The sequence below is a fragment of the Sarcophilus harrisii genome, chromosome 2, assembly GCF_902635505.1.
Source record: "Sarcophilus harrisii chromosome 2, mSarHar1.11, whole genome shotgun sequence".
Lineage (NCBI taxonomy): Eukaryota > Metazoa > Chordata > Mammalia > Dasyuromorphia > Dasyuridae > Sarcophilus > Sarcophilus harrisii.
In genome coordinates, this window is record NC_045427.1 from 19966825 (window position 1) to 19984184 (window position 17360).

General features: G+C 43.7%; 1 protein-coding gene across 4 annotated transcripts in view; it reads left to right on the plus strand.

Annotated features, from left to right (window-relative positions):
• EXOC6B (exocyst complex component 6B) overlaps positions 1-17360 on the plus strand; it is a 490548-nt gene that overhangs the window by 199562 nt on the left and 273626 nt on the right. For all 4 annotated transcript variants that reach the window (XM_031949716.1, XM_031949717.1, XM_031949718.1 and 1 more), the window contains exon 8: positions 8366-8434. In XM_031949716.1, the coding sequence (XP_031805576.1) occupies positions 8366-8434 (69 nt within the window). The remainder of the gene's footprint in view (positions 1-8365; positions 8435-17360) is intronic.

Below are 17360 nucleotides of genomic sequence, written 5' to 3' on the forward strand. Positions count from 1 at the left end.
TCCATTGGAATTGCCTTTATGATTCTGTCTTTTTATTCTATTATGGATCTATCAAACTTCAATTGATTCAAATACTCCTTCCACGATTTTGTCTTTCATTTTATCCCTTTACTTCTTTTTATACAAGGATGGGAGGATTATATTATGACCTGAGGCACGGATACTTTGGAGAATTCAAATCTTCTGGAGTTCCTCCTGAAGGCAAATAGATTTAAATTGGCCTATTTTGAAGTGTAGCTGGCAGTTGCTGTCCTTGGTGATGAAATCAGCACTTAAATAGACTGGTGTTTCATTTGAATTCTTAAGGAAAAACAACTAGCTAAAAAGATTAAAATTTGGGTTTCACTGTCTGAATTAAGTTCTTGACACCAGTTTTCATGACATTCTTGGACTTTTCTGGAACCTGCTTTTGAAAACCCCCAAGGAAGAGCAGTCAGCCTCTATTATCTTAATATCTTGAGTTCCTGACCATTGGGCAGAGGAAATGCTTAACTATTTTAATCACATTTTTGTATCTTCAGAAGGAAATGACTTTGTCCTACCACAAAGGTTCTCTTATCAGTTGTGAGGTTGTGGCTGATAATGAATTGTCAAGATGGATTTGTGTAAAATGCAAAGTCTGGTTTTTTTCTTTTTCTTTTTTCTTCTTTTTTTTTTTTTTTTTAGTTGGGAAGGAAAAATTAGATGAAGCTGATAAAGGTGGAGTTATGGCTTTTGTTAGGAGACAGAAACCATTTGAGACTGTCATTGTTAGTTTAAGAATGTATACTTGGGCCCCTCCCGGTGCCCCTGGCCAAACCTAAATCTGCTGGAATCATTGTTTGCAACTTTGGGTAATAAACAACCAAGACTGAATTTAAGACTGTATGTTGAACCAGACCTTAAAATGTAGATGTTAAGACATGCCCCTTGATTTGTGTCTGGGGAAACTTTTTAGAGCTTGCAACTTTCAGTTATGTTGAATATTGTTCATTGGGCTGCTCTGCGGTTTTCCCCCTCCCCTTCTTTTCACATTTAGCTTTTTGAAAGCCCATTTCCTGCCCTTCTAAACATGTGGCATTCCTTCACGTATTGTATGTGTTGCTCTTTGGCTTTCGGTTGGTGTAAGTCATCCTTTCTCATTAGCAGAGGCAGAGAGAGCCTGGCCCAAAGTGTGTTTTACATCCCTTATCCACATAGTACCCCTCTGAGGATCGCCACATCCATTATCCCTTCCTCCGTAAGGGGTCCAGATGGTGAAAGACTTCCAGAAAGACACCCAGACAGGGGTTGGTGACAGGGAGTCAGTGAAGGATTGGGTCTCGGCACGCCTCTGCTCCCCAGAGCTGCTTCCCTTGCCCAGATTTCTGTGCGCCCCCCCCCCCCCCCCCCGGGATGCAGAGCAGTATGTGTGTCTTACCTGTGGAGTGTTGGGGGCACAAAGGGAAGCGAGGAGCTCTGAGTCTAAGGGCATCACTTCCAGCCAGTTTGGTAGTGAGACTTTATGCTGATACTGGAAATACAAAGGCAATGAAAAATACAAACAACCCAAGAAGGGGAAAAACACTGACACCACACCAAGTGATCACTAAGAAATGATTTCATTTGGAAGAGGCTAGTTGTGATTGGACACCATGGAGAGAAGTCAGGTTTGGTTTTAAACTATCTTGAAAATAGACTGGGGAAAAGTGGCTTTCCTGTAATGCCAGAGAAACTGAGGCAAGATAGAGATTAGAGAGTATTTAACATTTGAAAGGGAGAGACTTACTGGGACCAAATGGATCCATGGTTTGGTCCCAGGGCTGAATGAGACTGTTGTCTCCAAGAATCTAGCAAACAATGTGAGTTCTCAATGACATACATACTCGTGGCTCAGATACAGGGGGTAGACTGAGGCAGGGGCAGAGTCAGTGCACTGAGAGCGTGAAGGGACTATCAATCTGGTTTTGACAGGATGGGGAAAGGCATTCTGATATTCTAAAATATAAGATCTTTTATCCTTATAAAATATTCTGATGATTAAGAGGGAGGGTGGTTTTGCAGCTGAGCAGAATAATTGAGGCAGAACAATTCAGGGAAAGCGAGGCAAGACAATTTAGGGAAACTGAGTCAGGATGATAAAAGAGAACTGTAGCACAACATTCCTCTTCTAATTCTGTTAGAATTTATTGTCCTGCCTCTTCCAGTGCAGAATATGGAAAGCTGAGCCCGTCCTGTATGATAACACTTTATGTCTGCATTCTGGGGTAGGGGAGAGGGGGCCTTTTGTGTTTGAATTCTCACAAAGTCCAGCAGAAGCTTCCTTTCTTAATTAAGCTAAACTTTATGAACACGAATCATGAATCACCATAGTAGCCTTTTTTCTTTTTGAAGGAAGCATATGCATAACTTATATATAACAGCTAAGAATCACTAAGGCTCTCATGCTGAAAAACACATTTGATTTCCAAGGTATCACTGAGATCAGGGTGGGAGGAGACATAGGACTAAAATATCACTCGGGAATGGTAGAGTTTATTCAGAAACATAGGATACTCAGAATACCAGGGTCAAGTTGAGGAATGTTAGAATTTTATTTAAGGAAAGTATGCTCAGGTGAGGAAGTCCAGCAACTGAGGGAAGTGGCAGGCTGATGATAAGTGGAATGATGTTGTTATTGGGCTGTTTTCAATCCCCCCAGACAGAAAGGCTGAATCAGTGTGTTCATGAAATGGTTCATGAATGTGACCTAAAAGCATTATGGAATTGTGATGGGGAACCTCAATTATTGTGATAGGGAACCTCAATTATCTAGACACCTTGGGGTGTATAGAAAGCTTGTAATACCTTGCTTTGCTTTTGAGATAACATTAACCTCTAAAAGGTGGAGGAGCCAATGAGGGCAATTCTTTTCAGGATCTGAGTTTCAGCAGTGAGGAAGAAATGATTGCTGGGACTTTCTGCCGTTTAGAGTCTGCAAAGTAGTTGCAAAGTAGGGCCAATGACATCAGGAGGGCGATGTCATGACTCGCAAGTGAAATTGGATTGAAGTGAGGCAGGGCCCTGCAAAGAAAGTGGCAGGACCTTGGCCAAGAGGCTGGTGAAGGGCAGCAGGTAGGGAGCACCAAGCGTCGACGTGGCATGGACCCTGCTGGATTCTGGAAGACTATGTCCTCAGACACTTAGGAACCCGGTGCTCCTGGGCCAGTCACTTTAGCCTGTTTGCCTCTGTTTGCACATCTATAAAGTGCATGGGGGAAGGAAATGGCAAAGGCCTCTTGTCTTTGCCAGGAAACCCCCACTAGGATTACAACGTGTATGACCTGACTCATTGACGCAACAGTAGCAACAGAAAAAGACAGCAAGCTTGGATCATTGTAATCCAAGTGTTTTCTTTGTCTTTGAAGAGGGGAAATGTTAATGTAGTTCAATCTTTTTGGTGATCACAAAGAAACAGTGCTTAAAATTGTGATTTTCATTTTTAAAATTAGCTGATCATTTCATTCCAGTGTCTTTTCCATATTCCTTTTTCTTGCTTTCTTCTTCTTTCCCTGGTAACCATACATCTTTCTGTAGTTTTTGTTTTCAAGTATAACCTTTCGTTGGTCTTTATTTTCTTTTAAGACTTGTTTTATTTGTAAAAGTGAGGCTATGTGATTAATTCTATGCTGTGAAATTCATATTTGGACAGAAAGTTCATTTTGAGTGTTTACAGGGTACATATCAGTGAGGGGTGTGAACGTACAGCATAGAGCTTGAATCCAGTTTTGAAGCTTAATGTCTGTTAGAGAAAGTGGGACCGATAAATAAGCAATTCATGTCAAGATATAATACATTTGTGTGTGTGTGTGTGTGTGTGTGTATATATATATATATATATATATTCATAATGTCTATGCATGATTATGCTTGTATGTGCATACATGTGCACATATATTGGTAAGTTTATGTTTATATGCATATGTAAAGCATACATGTGCATGCGTACATATGTTTATCTGTATCTAATCTATATTTAGAGCACTGCCCTGAGGGTTATGATATTTGGTTGAAAACTGAGTAGAATTGATTAGGAAAAAATAAATAAACTTTTCAGAAAAGGGGGTGTTGTGAAGGGAAGGATGTGGTTTACGTGTTCTAAGGGAGGCAGCTCCCCATAATCATGAGGCAGTCCAGCTTAGCTTCTTCAATCCTAGCACTTCTGTTCTGATGAACTGTGTAACTCACAGAAATATTTGTGTCATACCTTTTTAATAATTCATAAAAGTAATCCATTTAGCAGTTAGTAGTTGAGCACTTTCTGTATACAGAGCTTTGTTTTAATTTAAATAAGATATAGTTCCTACTTTCATAGTAGGACAAAGTTTATGTAGTTTCATAAGGAATAAAATAAAAAACTAGAGTACAGTGATAATATGCACAGCACTCTGTAAGAAGTACCACTTTGTAATGGGTGAAAGTCTTAGGAGAAAAACAATGAGAAGAAATGGAAGAAGTCTTCTTGGAGAAGATTTGAATTAGCTTTAGAGGATGAGTTGGAACTGAAAAGATGATTAGGGTTTGAGCGAGGTAGGAAAGGGCAGAAGATTACTAGGGGAGAATCCTGGAAAGAGGGATGACACCCCTTCTTCCCCCTCTCCCCCCACATCGGCAGAGGAAGATCTGCAGCGGAGTGGAACTATTCAGGAGGTGCTGGAAGCCACAGAATGACAGACCCTGTCAGTCAGTCATCAAGCCTTCTTTACGCACCAGCCCTGGTCAGAGACATCAGGGAAAGGCCCTTCCCTCCACTCTGATGGGGAGACAGCGTGCAGATTGTTGACTGCTTAGGCATTTTGTAAAGAAGAGTAAGGAGAGGGCACAGGTGGCAGGGGGTGCATTTCAGGCATGGGCTAGCAAGAGTAGCAAGAGGGAACAGTGGCAGAAAGGCTGGTATCCGTGGAGGTAGTCTTGGAGGGGCCGAGCAATCTTAGAAGGCTGGAATGGTAAAAAGGGGCCGAGGGCAGGCCCTCATCTCGGTTTTCTCCTGAAAGGAGAGGCTGCTTCTGGGGTCTACTGAACAGTGAATGACAGGGTCAGACTTATGGGTTGCATCGAAGACTGCCATGAGAAGTCTGGAAGAAAGACCAGCTAGCCATTAGATTGTTGAGTTTCCCACCTTCCCAGTTTTCTCCATTCCCCCATAGGTATGCTTTGGTCCAGTGGTCTCGGTGCCCCGGCAGCACCCACACTTGGAGCTCCCCCTTCCTCATCTCAGCCTGCTGACTCCCTAAAATCCTACCTTTTTCAGCAGGCTTTCCCAGACTCTCAGTTCCACTGCCCTAACTCTGCCAATTATGCTCTATTCATCTATTTGCCTATATTTATATGCCATTTTCTTCCTTCCCCCCCCCCCCCCCCCCCCCCACACACACACACACACACACACATCTCCCTGCTTAGCACAGTGTTTGGCACATTGCCTTATGAATGCTGATTAAGTTTTGGTCTTTCATTTTGGGGAGAGTGGTTTCACCAGTTGAATGATGAGAATGGAAGCAGAAGAAGTAGAAGTGTCCCCTACAGGTGTCTTCAATCAAGAAAGGGAAGAGACATGAAGGATGATAGTGGGATAGTTGGATCAAGTGAGACTTTTTTTTTCCAGAGAGAGGAGTCATGGACATGATTATAAGCTTCAAGGAGGGGGTGAATAGGCAGTGAGACCACAACATTGAAAGGGAGAGTGGGGCTGGCAGAGAGGGCAATCTACTCAAGAATTTGGGACAGAAGGGGAAAGGGAATGTGTGGCCAAGTGGCCCTGGACAAGGAGAAGGGCCATTTCTTCATATGAGGTGGGGCAGAGGAAGGAGGAGATAGTGGGACAGAGGAAGGAGGAGATAGTGGGACAGACGTCTGACTTTTCTAAGTCAAGGTTTATTAAATACCTACTATGTGCCAGGCACTGTGCTAAGTTCTGTATATATAGAAGGAGGGAAAAGATAACCCCGACTCTTAAAGAATTTACAATCAGATGCATGATGTGAGATGAGGAGGAGGGAGTTCAGGGAAGGTCTTAACAAATGACCTCAATTTGGGGGGAGCCTTCTGAGGCAAAGTAGTCAGTTAAGAAAATTGATGGATGGGGTGACATGGGAGGCTTGAGAAGAGATGAAAAGATTTGCTTGCCACAGGAATTGGAGGGGGGGAGGTATGAGAGAGACTGTGGAATGCCAAAAAGGACTTAATAATTGAGTGTTATAGAATAGAGAAAAGCAAGAATCATCAATATTCAGTAAACATATTAAGTATCCATGATGTGCCGGGCACTGTGCTCTGCACTGGGGTACAGATACGATGGTACCTGCCTTAGGAACTCATAACTGGTGCATGGGCATGATGGAGAAACTGGCACATCCCACAGTCATGCAGCCAGTGAGAAAGGGAGAGACTTCAGCTGAGTGTCCTCCTCACAGGGAAGGCCACCTGTGGGCGAAGGGAGGAGATGGGAATGCTGGGTTAGGCCATGGGGGCAGTTGAGACTGGCTAGAGCGAATAGAAGCTCAAGGCCATTGCCTTAAGGCTCCATTCTGTGGAGCTGGGAATGGCACGGGAACCATTCAGCACTTTTGTTTATACAGCACTCTTAATTTCAGGAAACTGCGTGGTCCAATAGAGAGCTGAACTTCTGCTCTTTTTCACTGTGTGACCTTGGGCACTTCTCTTTACTGGCCCGAATCTTCCTTTTTTCAGAGCACTTTTGCATTGATTATTTTACTTTAGCTTCATTATCCCTTAAATTGTGCCAAAACCTCCAGTTTACAGATGAGAAAAGTGAGACTTTGCATGTCCATGGTCATGCAAATATAATGTCTCTTTGCTTCTAGTATAGTTATGTTTTTGTTAATTTTCTTTTAGTACTGTATCTAAATTAGATGTTCAGGCTATCATCTTTTAATGTTACTGCCAGGTTGTTGTTGTTTTTTAAATTTAATTTAAAATAGATTTTTAAGTCTAGACTCTCTTTGTCTCTGTTGAGACAGAAAGTAATTCTGACCTGTCCTCCCTGCAGAGATCTTCAAAAGCAAAATTATCACTTACCCTTCTAGAATGGGATAGTTCCATTCTAATTGATTAGCTGTGGCTTTGGTTCCAGAGATTCTTGTGGCATAAATCAGTTTTCTGATCATCATAGCATGGCATTGCCTAAATCCTCATTTATTTGTCCCCTTTCCTGCCTTTAGTCTTCACTCTTCTGAGGATCCAAGAGGTGAGTGTTGGGTGAAGTTCTTTGCTCTTCCCTTCCTTCCCTCCTTTCCCCTCTCCCTCCCCCCCCTCCCCCCCAGGAACTGGAGATCCACTTTCATAACTCAGCGGCCCGTGACCTTCCGTTGTCCATGCCTTGTCCAGTGTGTGCAGCCCATGTCCTGGAAGGCCTTCATTTATTTCGCTGGCCATCTTTTATCCCTTGCTCTGGCCAGATGAGCGACTTTTTTTTCCCCCGATCACATCTCTCTGTGATAGCATTCTTTTTAACTCATGAGATTCGTGGTTGGTAATGGATTGCTACCTAATTCTGCCCATGAGGCACCTCTCCATGGTGCTGGGGCTGACCTTCAGCCTTAATTCTTTGGGGACTTTGGTATTACTATGTTTTGAAACATAGAACATCATCATTGACAAAACATTAATATCATAGGCTTTAGGTATCGAGAGAAGATTGGGAACACGAAGAGCATTGTATGCATCCTTAAAGCATTGAGTCTGCTGTCTGTCATTTCTGTCCCCTTTTCCTCAGTGAGTAGTTTATGAGCAGCATGGGTCCCAAAATGTCTCTACGGATGGATCAGGCCTCTGGGTTGTCCATCCATTTGCATCCCCATCCTAGCTTAGTTTGAACCTTATATATTCTTCATTTACTTCATTCTTTTTGTTGAGTGATTATGTGTCTCATTTAGGAGGGCTTGACACAATCAGCACGAGTCTTTCTTCACACAGGGAAATGTAGAAGCTCTTAGAGAGCAGCAAATGCCTCCGTCCTTAGATCCTAGCTTATTGCCTTATTGGGAAGAAAAGCCACATATGGGAATAAATGCAGTGCAAAGTAGTGAGTGTGTGATGAATGCTAGGTTATAAAGTTCGATTGGGGATAAGAGGTAAAAGAAATGTCTTGTTCCTCAGTTGATTTATGTAGGGAAACTTTCCATTTGGATGAACTGTATCCTGGATACTGTCCATAACGGTCAAGTCAAAATCAGCAAACATTTATTAAATACTTATTTTGTGTAGAACACTGTGCTATACTCTGGAGGAGATGCATAATTTAGCTGGAAATGATTTATGGTGAAATGTTGGACAGTAATGCAGTGGCTCTTGCCAGCCATGGTTTTGTCAGTATGCTTACTAATCTCCTCCTTGCTTTTATTTACAGGTGCCCGGGGCCCAAGAATTGGTGGATTTCTCTCCTGTTTATCGCTGTCTGCACATATATTCTGTACTGGTGAGTCCTCCTTAGGCTTCTTGCTTCTGTGTTTCCCCAACCCTGGGCTGTGCACATGGAGGGAGCAGGGCCTTCTCAGGGTTGGGCAGGTTTTCTTTAAAATTTGCAGATGTAGATGAGAGGAGTGAGGGACTGTACTGCTTGTAGCAAAGGCCTGAATCCTACCCAGATCTGTGGCGCTGAGCAGGGAGGGCCTGGGATGGACCTGGAGCTGGCACCCGCTCGTTCTCACTCTAAGTGGGTCTCGGAGTTTCTCTCACCGGGCCCCGCAACCTCTCGGTTCTGGTCTCAGGACCCTGACCCCTCTTTCTCCTTCCTTTTTCTCGTGCCCAGTTCTCTCTGCACATGTTTGTCATGGCCTATGTTGCGGCCGAGATCACTGGCAGACTCGTGTCCATTAAAGCAGTGCAGTAGCCTGGTGGATCTTGAGATCCTCTCATCTAAGGGAGGTCATTTGGTGGGACGTGACGTTCATTTGCTTCTCTGTGTATGGAGCTCTGGACTGGGCACTGGCCGGTTAGCTACAAGATATGGGCCCTAAGATAAATCCAGGATCTTTCCACCTAGTGTGGAGGAGAAAAGACTTTGTATGGAAGTAATGGAATAAGTGCCATGAAGAAGCAGTGCAGTACAAATGGATGATTGGTGATCTGTTGATGGGATTTTTGAGAGAGTTATTTATTTTTTCCCCAAAGACTGATTATAGATAAACAAAATGAAGTTTAAAAAAAAAAAGCAAACCCTTCATCCACCCTCCCCCCTCCAAAACAAAAACAAAAAAACCTTTCAGTCTTGTAAACAAGGGACTGCCATATTTCAAATAGTGATTGCAAATGATTCATACATTGTCCCCTTCTGTTATCTGCTGATTGATAAAAGAACAGGCTGATATTCATATGCGTTAACTTGAACAAGAAACAGCATTGTCTGTTGTATCTAACAGTAATTATGTCCCTGTTGATGGTCTCTTTCTCTGTTGACATTACTTAAAGCTTTGAATTGGGTTCTCCTTTTTTGACTTCAGTATCCCTCCATAGAAATCTCCTTGGAGCTCTGGTGTTGTTGAGATTTGTTCTTTCTTAGGGTGGAAGAGTATTCTCTTGCATTCTTGTATCACACTTCATTATCACTATCCTCCAGTTATTGGATACCTAGTGGTTACCCCAATACTTCCCCCTTTGATCTTCGGATAGCACTGTTGCATAAGAGCCCCAGTTTGCCATTTTTCTTGTTATTCAGGCAGCAGCTATGTTGGTTGTGGTGGGGAATGATGGTGATGATGGTGATAGTGATGATCATGGGGATTAAGAGTGGTAATTGTGATGTGGCAATGCTGCTGCTGCCGCTGCTGCGAATAGTGCTGCTGTTGCTGATTCTCATGCTTCACATACAGCTTTCTTAGCATTTTTTTCCTGTAAACATATGTCTTCCACTTTAGAAGTTTATACTAGGTATTATAGTCTTTTGTACTTTGTACCTAGACTTCTACTGTTTGAGGTAGAGGTCACTCCATCAGCCCAGCAGCTCGACTAAGTTTGTGTTCTAGAGATGTATTCTAAGTAGCTAAGAGACATTAGATGCAGATTGAATATTGACAGTCTCTTAGTTTTTACCTTCCCAGATGAAAATTACCTAGCCCAGATGAAAGACTAGTGATCTTTCCTCTGCTTTTCATCCTAGGCCTGATACTTTTGCTGTGTGTAGCTGTGGGATCCCATACTGGTAGTTGTTAGGAATTTAGAATGTAAATAAATTGTCTCTGGGGATAAACAGATTTGTTAATGACAAATTTTAAGAGACTATGACAGACCACACCAAATTATGAAGTCAAAGGACATTTCTATTTTTTTAAAATAGGTTTTTATTTCTACATTGTCTAGATTTCTTGTGTTCCTCCACTTTCCCAAGCCAGAAGACCATACCGTATTAAAAAAATTTTTTTGAAAAGATCAAAAGATAGGAAAAAAAACTTCACAAAGCCACTAGAAAGCTAGTATTAATATGCAGTGTTCTACACCTATGTACCTCTATTATTCTTAATTCTTCCTCCCTCCAGGATATTAAGAAAGGTTTTTGTTTTATCTTAGAAGGAGGATAACATCATGTCCTGCTTGCAGATGAACTATAGAAGATGGATTATTATTCATATCTGTGGTTTTACAATTCCTGGATTTCTCTTTGTATCCCATTCCTCTTCTCTCTCAGAGAGCCATTCTTCATGACCAGGAATTTTTTTGAAGAGAGAAAAAAAAAAACCCAGCCAAACCAGTCACTGGGTGAAAAAACCCTGACATTGTATGCAGTGTTCCACACAGGCTCCAGAGGTGCTCTGCTTCCTGGAGGGCTTTTTCACAGTTGTATTGCTCCCGCCTATACTCTCCCAGGCATCTCTGTACTGTTCATCATGCTTGTTTTCTTCAGCACCATCATGATCCAGTTCATTCAGGGCCCCAATTGGGGGGCATCTGTTTGCTCCACATGAAATGCTGCTGTTAATGTTTTGGTTTATATGGAGACTCTCCCTTTGTCAGTGACCTCCTTGGCAACTCCCCAGCATTGGAATCCATGTCAGAAGAATATGGATCAAATGGTTTTTTAACCAGAATTAGTGACTAGATAAAGAACAAGTCCTTAAAATGGTTGGCTTTTGTAGGTGAGAGAAGGTCATACTTAATTCAGCTCTTATTGTGAGTTCTTTTGATGTATAAGGCATTGTGTTTGTATTTCACAAGATACCTTTCCTTCAGAAGCCATAAAAAACAAATTGGTTCTGGGGCATAGCAAACAAGCCTGTGGACTGCAGCCGTGCTTTAATTTGATGTTCACATATCATCTTTTTGGGTGATAATCAGATTGTGTCGATCTGGATCAAGTCTAGTCAGCAGATATTTGTTAAACACCACCTACTATGTGCCAGAGCCTGTGCTGGTGATCCAAAACAAATCCAGAGAGCCCTGCTCTCAAGGTCTAGGGAGGCTGAGAAAATGCTTGCTGCAGAAGTGAAGCTTCTGTGGGGATGGGAAGGAGTCAGACTCTTCACAATGTTTCTGTCCCATAAAGTGCCAGGTTGTGAGTCCACTAAGCAGGATTGTGAGTAACTCTTCTCCCCCATCTGCTCGTGTGCTTGACAATGGCACTCGTTCTTCCCAGTTCCATTCTTTGTTTTTGCTTCTTCAGGTCAGGGTCACATCTGACTTGCCTTCTTGTCTAATGGTATGCTTTAACTTCGGTCCTTTCCCTAGTGCATTGGTCTGGGAGTTAAGATTTTTATGTGGCTTCTTCGTCAGCAGCAGCTGTGGGATCCTTTGTCTTGTGCTCTTGGTCTCCCAGGGTGCCTGCCCGTGGTGAGCAAGCTGATTTTAGTCTTGTCTAAAGCCTTACCCACTAGTGACCTGGCAATGCCCTCAAATGCCCGTCTTCAATTCAGAAAACCCATTGAGAGAGAAAAGAGTTGGATATGGCTTGGTTAAGACTGAAGGCATAATGAAGGCCAGACCAGAAGTGTGCTCGTCAAAAAGATTAGGACTAGTCTTTATATTTTAGGAGTCAGAGGTTTTAGATAGAGAGTGGCTATTGGCTAATGTGATGTTAAGGGTCATGACTTAATGATGATTATTAGTTCCCAGGGGACTAATTTACAATTGGACCACTGAGACATCTCATGACTTGACAGGGCTATTTGGTTATAATGGGTTATTAATGATCTTATTGGGAGATGGCATTTTTCAGGGTTTCCTTTTACAAATATGCTAGCTTGAGCTCCTAAGGGCGCCAGTGGACAATTATAATCTTTGTATGTGTTTCCTTACTGGTTAAAGAAAGAAATTGTTATATATTAGTTGGTTACCAAAGCTTATCATTGTTGGGAGCCCATTGCTTGGATTAAGTGCCCATTATGGACACTCAGTTTGATTATATAGAATGAAAGCAAGGCAATAGGAATTTTGTGAATAGGATGCCCTTTCCAGCTATTATCTGAAGCATCAGAGAGGGGGATTTTTATTTTAAACATCCCAGACACTTTTAGCAGTCATGGAATTTTAGAACCAAAGTGTGGCGCGCACTGCGTGTCCCCCCCCCCCCCCCCCCCCCCCCCCCCCCTCCGACCTTGCCTCTTTGAGACCAGGAAACCAGAGCAGAGAAAAGAGGGGATGATATACTTTCGGCCATCAAGCTAGTTAGGCTTGAGAGTCCAGGTCTTCTGACTTCTTGTATGCTGTTTATTGAGATCCATATATCCATCAGCATTCAGTCGTCTTGCATTTTTAAATGTTTACTGTATAAGCATCCCTGGCAATGTGACAACAAAACACCAATAGTCTCTGTCTCAAGCAGCTTACATTCTGATGGAGGCTGGGGTGGGGTGAAGCCACATAGATATATGAGATTCAATCCCTACAGAAGTTAACCTTAGAGGGAGAATCACTAACAGTTTGGAGGAGGTGGGGGAGCTTCTCCTACAGAAGTATGTCTGAAGACAGCTTTATAATCAGGCCTTATGGGGATTCACTGATTTGGACTGTTGTAAGAGGAGCCTCACTAGAGCAGCTTCCACTTTGTAGTGAATGGTGATAGAAAGAGGTTCTAGTGAACTCTTCTCCCCTGAAGCTCTTCTCAGCATCATCTCAACTTCCATTTTGCTAAAAAGGCGCCTCATAATTCTCTACGATGTTTCTAATAGGTGCTTCAAAGTTCTGAGGTAGGTTCTTGGCTCTTCAATTCCCATGATTGACAATTTTAATTCTGATAGTTGAAGTAGGTAATTATTCATAGCCTCCACTTTCTTCTGAAAGCATCCATGGGAATCTGCTCACCTGGCGCTCCATCTGGCTGTCGACTCTCCTTCAACATTTCACTATTTCTCCGTGACTGTTACCATCCCAACATTTGATATTTTGATTTTAAACATTTCTTGGAATTTTCAGTTACACGTGAAGACATTCTTCCCCAAGATTTTTCTTTTTCCACACTGACTGCTGAATTCATGCATAGGAAGACTGAATTTGTTGATCTTTGCCTTGTTCTCAGACTGTTGCATACATATATTGACTTTTTAGTCACCTTGATAACTTTGGAACATAAATCAATTTTTGAAAAATAAATCTTTTAGGCAGATGTTAACCAAGAGAAAAGTTGGAATAGGCAGACCATTCTTGAGAAAGTTATGAATGAGTGAAAATAGTGTTTTAAGAGAACTTGAGTTCAGAATGCAACTAGCTTAGGATAGGCATTCCTGTGAATACTTTGATAATATAATTTCATTTGTTCTGCGTCTGTTAATAATTATATGGCTCTGCCGCTAATGCCATGGTATATTATTGGCATTAAGAAACATAACTTAGACAGAATGTGTTACATTTTGAGCATATTTTATTTTGCTTTAAATAGCGCATTACTGGTTTGGAAGCAAAAATTACAATTCTCGGTTGAGGGAGGCAAAAATCATTGAAGGGTAAGTGGTGGGGTCCTTGGCATCAGGGAGGTCTTACTCTCAGCTACCTTTCTCCCTTTGCCTCTTTGAACCAGTCTGTGGGTCTCTCCCATCTCCATTGAGCACTGGGGGAAAGAGCTGCCATTTGCATGGAGATTGGGGTGTGACCAGGAAGGGCCAAAGCTCTGCATGACGCAGGAAGGGGCCTTTGACAGGCAATTAATAAAAGAGCCTTTTGGAGAGGGAGAGACTTTTGCCCTGGGCAGCATAGCCTCGGCCCGGGAGGGTGGGCTCAGACACCTCCCTGCCTCAGCAGGCCCTCACTGACCAGTCTGCTCCTGGTGGGAACATTCAGGGTTCGTAGATGTCACAGTCACAGGTTTCATTGAAATGCTCCCCCTGGGCCACCGCCTCAGATTTTGTCTCCCTAATTAATCTACATTCTTTCCTGCCTCAGCTATGGGGAGAACCAGAGCGCCGGGGTCCTGGATTCTCGTTTTTCTTCTTCTGTGAACATAATTCATTTCTTCTTCGAATCAAAGCATGTCTTTGTAGCTCAGATTCTTCTTATGCATCTAAAGTCACTTTATGAGATGAAATATCTGGAAAACATTTTCTAAGGGGCCCATTTAGTGGAATTGTTCTTAAGTGACATCTGCTGTCACATGGTGGCTTATATAACTAATATTCGTAATGGCCTTTGGGAAGTTAGGTTGGTGGGGAGAGCTGAGCACAGCTGAAGCCGTTTGGCTCGGGGAGGTTCCAGAAGGATGATAGCCTCATTTTGACCTGTAAAAGAAACCCGTCTTTGGGTCCCAGGGAATTCTGCACAATGTCAGGGTCGAGGCAGAGAGGAGGGGAAACGGCCCTATTGGTGTCAGACGGAAGGATCATAACACAAGTAACAAAATGTCCTAATATTTTGTCATTTACAATAGTGTTTATCTGAACTTTTGGCCCGGAGGATAACAAGGCGACTTTGAATAAACATGGCAATATTTATTATTTTTAGTGAAACCGACCTTCCAGTCACCTCCCTTTTATGGCTGCTGCTTATAAATTCCCAAAGGATTATTTGAAAAATCCTACTCGTATCAGCCAGCCTTATCAGTGGGGCAAGAGTTCACGTATTGTAACAGGAGGTCAGGCTGCGGTCATGGTCTTGTCGATGGGGCCAAGCACCTGTAAATTCTTCCTTTGGCAACTCAAGGGAAGAACAATATCAAGTGAGCTGTGAGAGTTTTCCAGGAAGTGCTGAACTTTGGCAGGAAGGGCCGAGGAGGGGACAGAAAGTGGACGGGGGTCATGCTGCGGTTAATTGAGACTTGGTCCTTGGAGTGGTGAGCGAGCAGGCCAGGATGGATGGGCTCCATTGTGATCTGCACATGCACCTTGTAGGGAGAGGGAGGATGGAGAGTGCTGCTGTAAGAACGTCCAAAATAACCACTTAGAGGAACCTGGGGAAGCATTTCTCGTGCTTCGGCCTCTGACAAGCTGGGGGGCCCGAGCCCTCCACATGCCTTTCCCTCCTTCCCTCAGCTTTTGGTGGTAGATGGGCCCGGCCGGCCTCCACAGAGCCACCCACAGCAGACCAAGGACCCCCCTTGCTGTGGCTGTCGGCGTCCCCTGTGCAGGAAGGTGGGGAATACTCAGGGCCAGGCAGGCCCAGGGACTAAAACATTAGGGAGAGCTTTCTTGTTTTTGCTCTTTTGCATAGTCATAAGACAAAACTTAATAGACTCGAGCAATTTTTTGGGTAGGAGCATTGAAATAGATGAATCGGGCTTGGTCTGCAAGGGGTCTTTGGTGATCTCTAAGGTGAAAAGTACCTGGGACAGTATTCTCCTGTATTTGGGGTCCTGGATCCAGCCAGAGATTGGAGGAGAGAAGAGAGGGAGACCCAGAGGAATGGGGAAGGGGGGGCTTAGCCCTGTGTCCTGTATCCATGATGCTGTCTAGGAGGGGGAGGGGGGAAGCTTCACAGTCTCGATCCCAGAGCTTATGGGAATGAGAAGGGGGGAGTGCATAACCATGAGAAATCCCAAAGAAATGTTCCCTATGGTCCATGGTTATAACTCTCCCCCCCATTATAACCATGAACCATAGGGAACATTTCTTTGGGATTTCTTTCCCCTTCCCCATTTAGGTCTTTGAGTGTGACTTCACTTGGCCAGCTGGGAAATATAGAAGCCCTCGTTAGGAGAACTATTGAGAAAAAGCAAGGCAGGGCTCTTGGCCGGGGAGGAGAGGGAGGGTGTCCAAGGCCTAGTTCTGGAGAACACACTCCCTGCAATGGGAAGGGAGTCAGTTAATGCACTTCCAGAGCCCCACCTCCAGAGGGAGAGCATTTGGGGAAGGGGTGATGGGGATTTCCAGGAGCTGCAAATGAGTGCTGGTGAGGCGTTATTGTTTTAAAGAAAAAGAGCTCTGGGGCAGCCACCTTCTGTCAGCCTTCATGTGTTTGTTATTTGAAGAGAGGAGGGAAGGGATGAATTTAACTCTGGCAGGCCAGTGCTTCCCCAGCAATCATTCCTATGTATGGCTGGGTTGTATTCTGTAAAGACATTCTGTCAGATGTTCAGGGAAACTCTAGGCCGAGCAGGGCCCGGCTTCCATGAGCCGTGCCACACATTGGGCCGCTCTCGCCCAGGCCTGGTCTGATGGCTCCCAGGCCTGGTTTCTGACCAGGAGGTCTGGTTACAGCTGAGTAACAGCGCGTTCTGGAACAAGAAATGCATTCTTGTTTCTGGGGAAGCTTGACAAAGAGCAAGGGCTCAGGATGGGAAAGTCTTCGTGCTAGGGAATGAGTAAGGATCAACAACAAATCCCAGTCTCATACTCTGAACAGCAGGGCTGGGTAGGAGGGGAATTCTTCTGCTCCTCCATAGATTTAAGAAAAGGGCATTCTCATGTTGTTCAGCCACATCCTACTCTTCATGTTCTGCCTTTTTCTTGTCCAGCTTATTTTACAGATCAGGAAACTGAGGCATACAGGAGTAACTTATTTAGAGTAATTCGGCTAGTGAGTGTCTGATACCACATTTGAACTCCAATCTTCTGACCCCAGGGTCAGCTCTGTGGACTGTTGTCACCTGCCTGCCCAAATTAGTTTTTTTTGTAAATACTCTTGAAAAAATGTCCTGAGAGAGAATGCAAAAGCCCTAACAGGGGATCTGAAGAAAGGCTGGTAGCGGAAAGACCTCTGTGTCTGTCCGTCTGTCACAGTTCTGCCCTGTAACAACCTTATCCCATCTCTGTCCCACCCCAGCCTGGCAGGTGGCCTCCATCACCTCAAGTCAACAAAAAGTGGGGGGCATGAACTGTTTTTTCAGCGTTGCTTCAGATGGAGAAGCCTTGAGGGGTCTGTGTGCAGGCACATATTCCAGTCTCCATCATCTCCTCCTTAAAACGAGGGGGAGGGTCTTGGATTAGAGGATCTTCTAGATCCCTTGCAGGTCCAGAACTGAGGAGCCTGTAGTAATATTTGACTACATC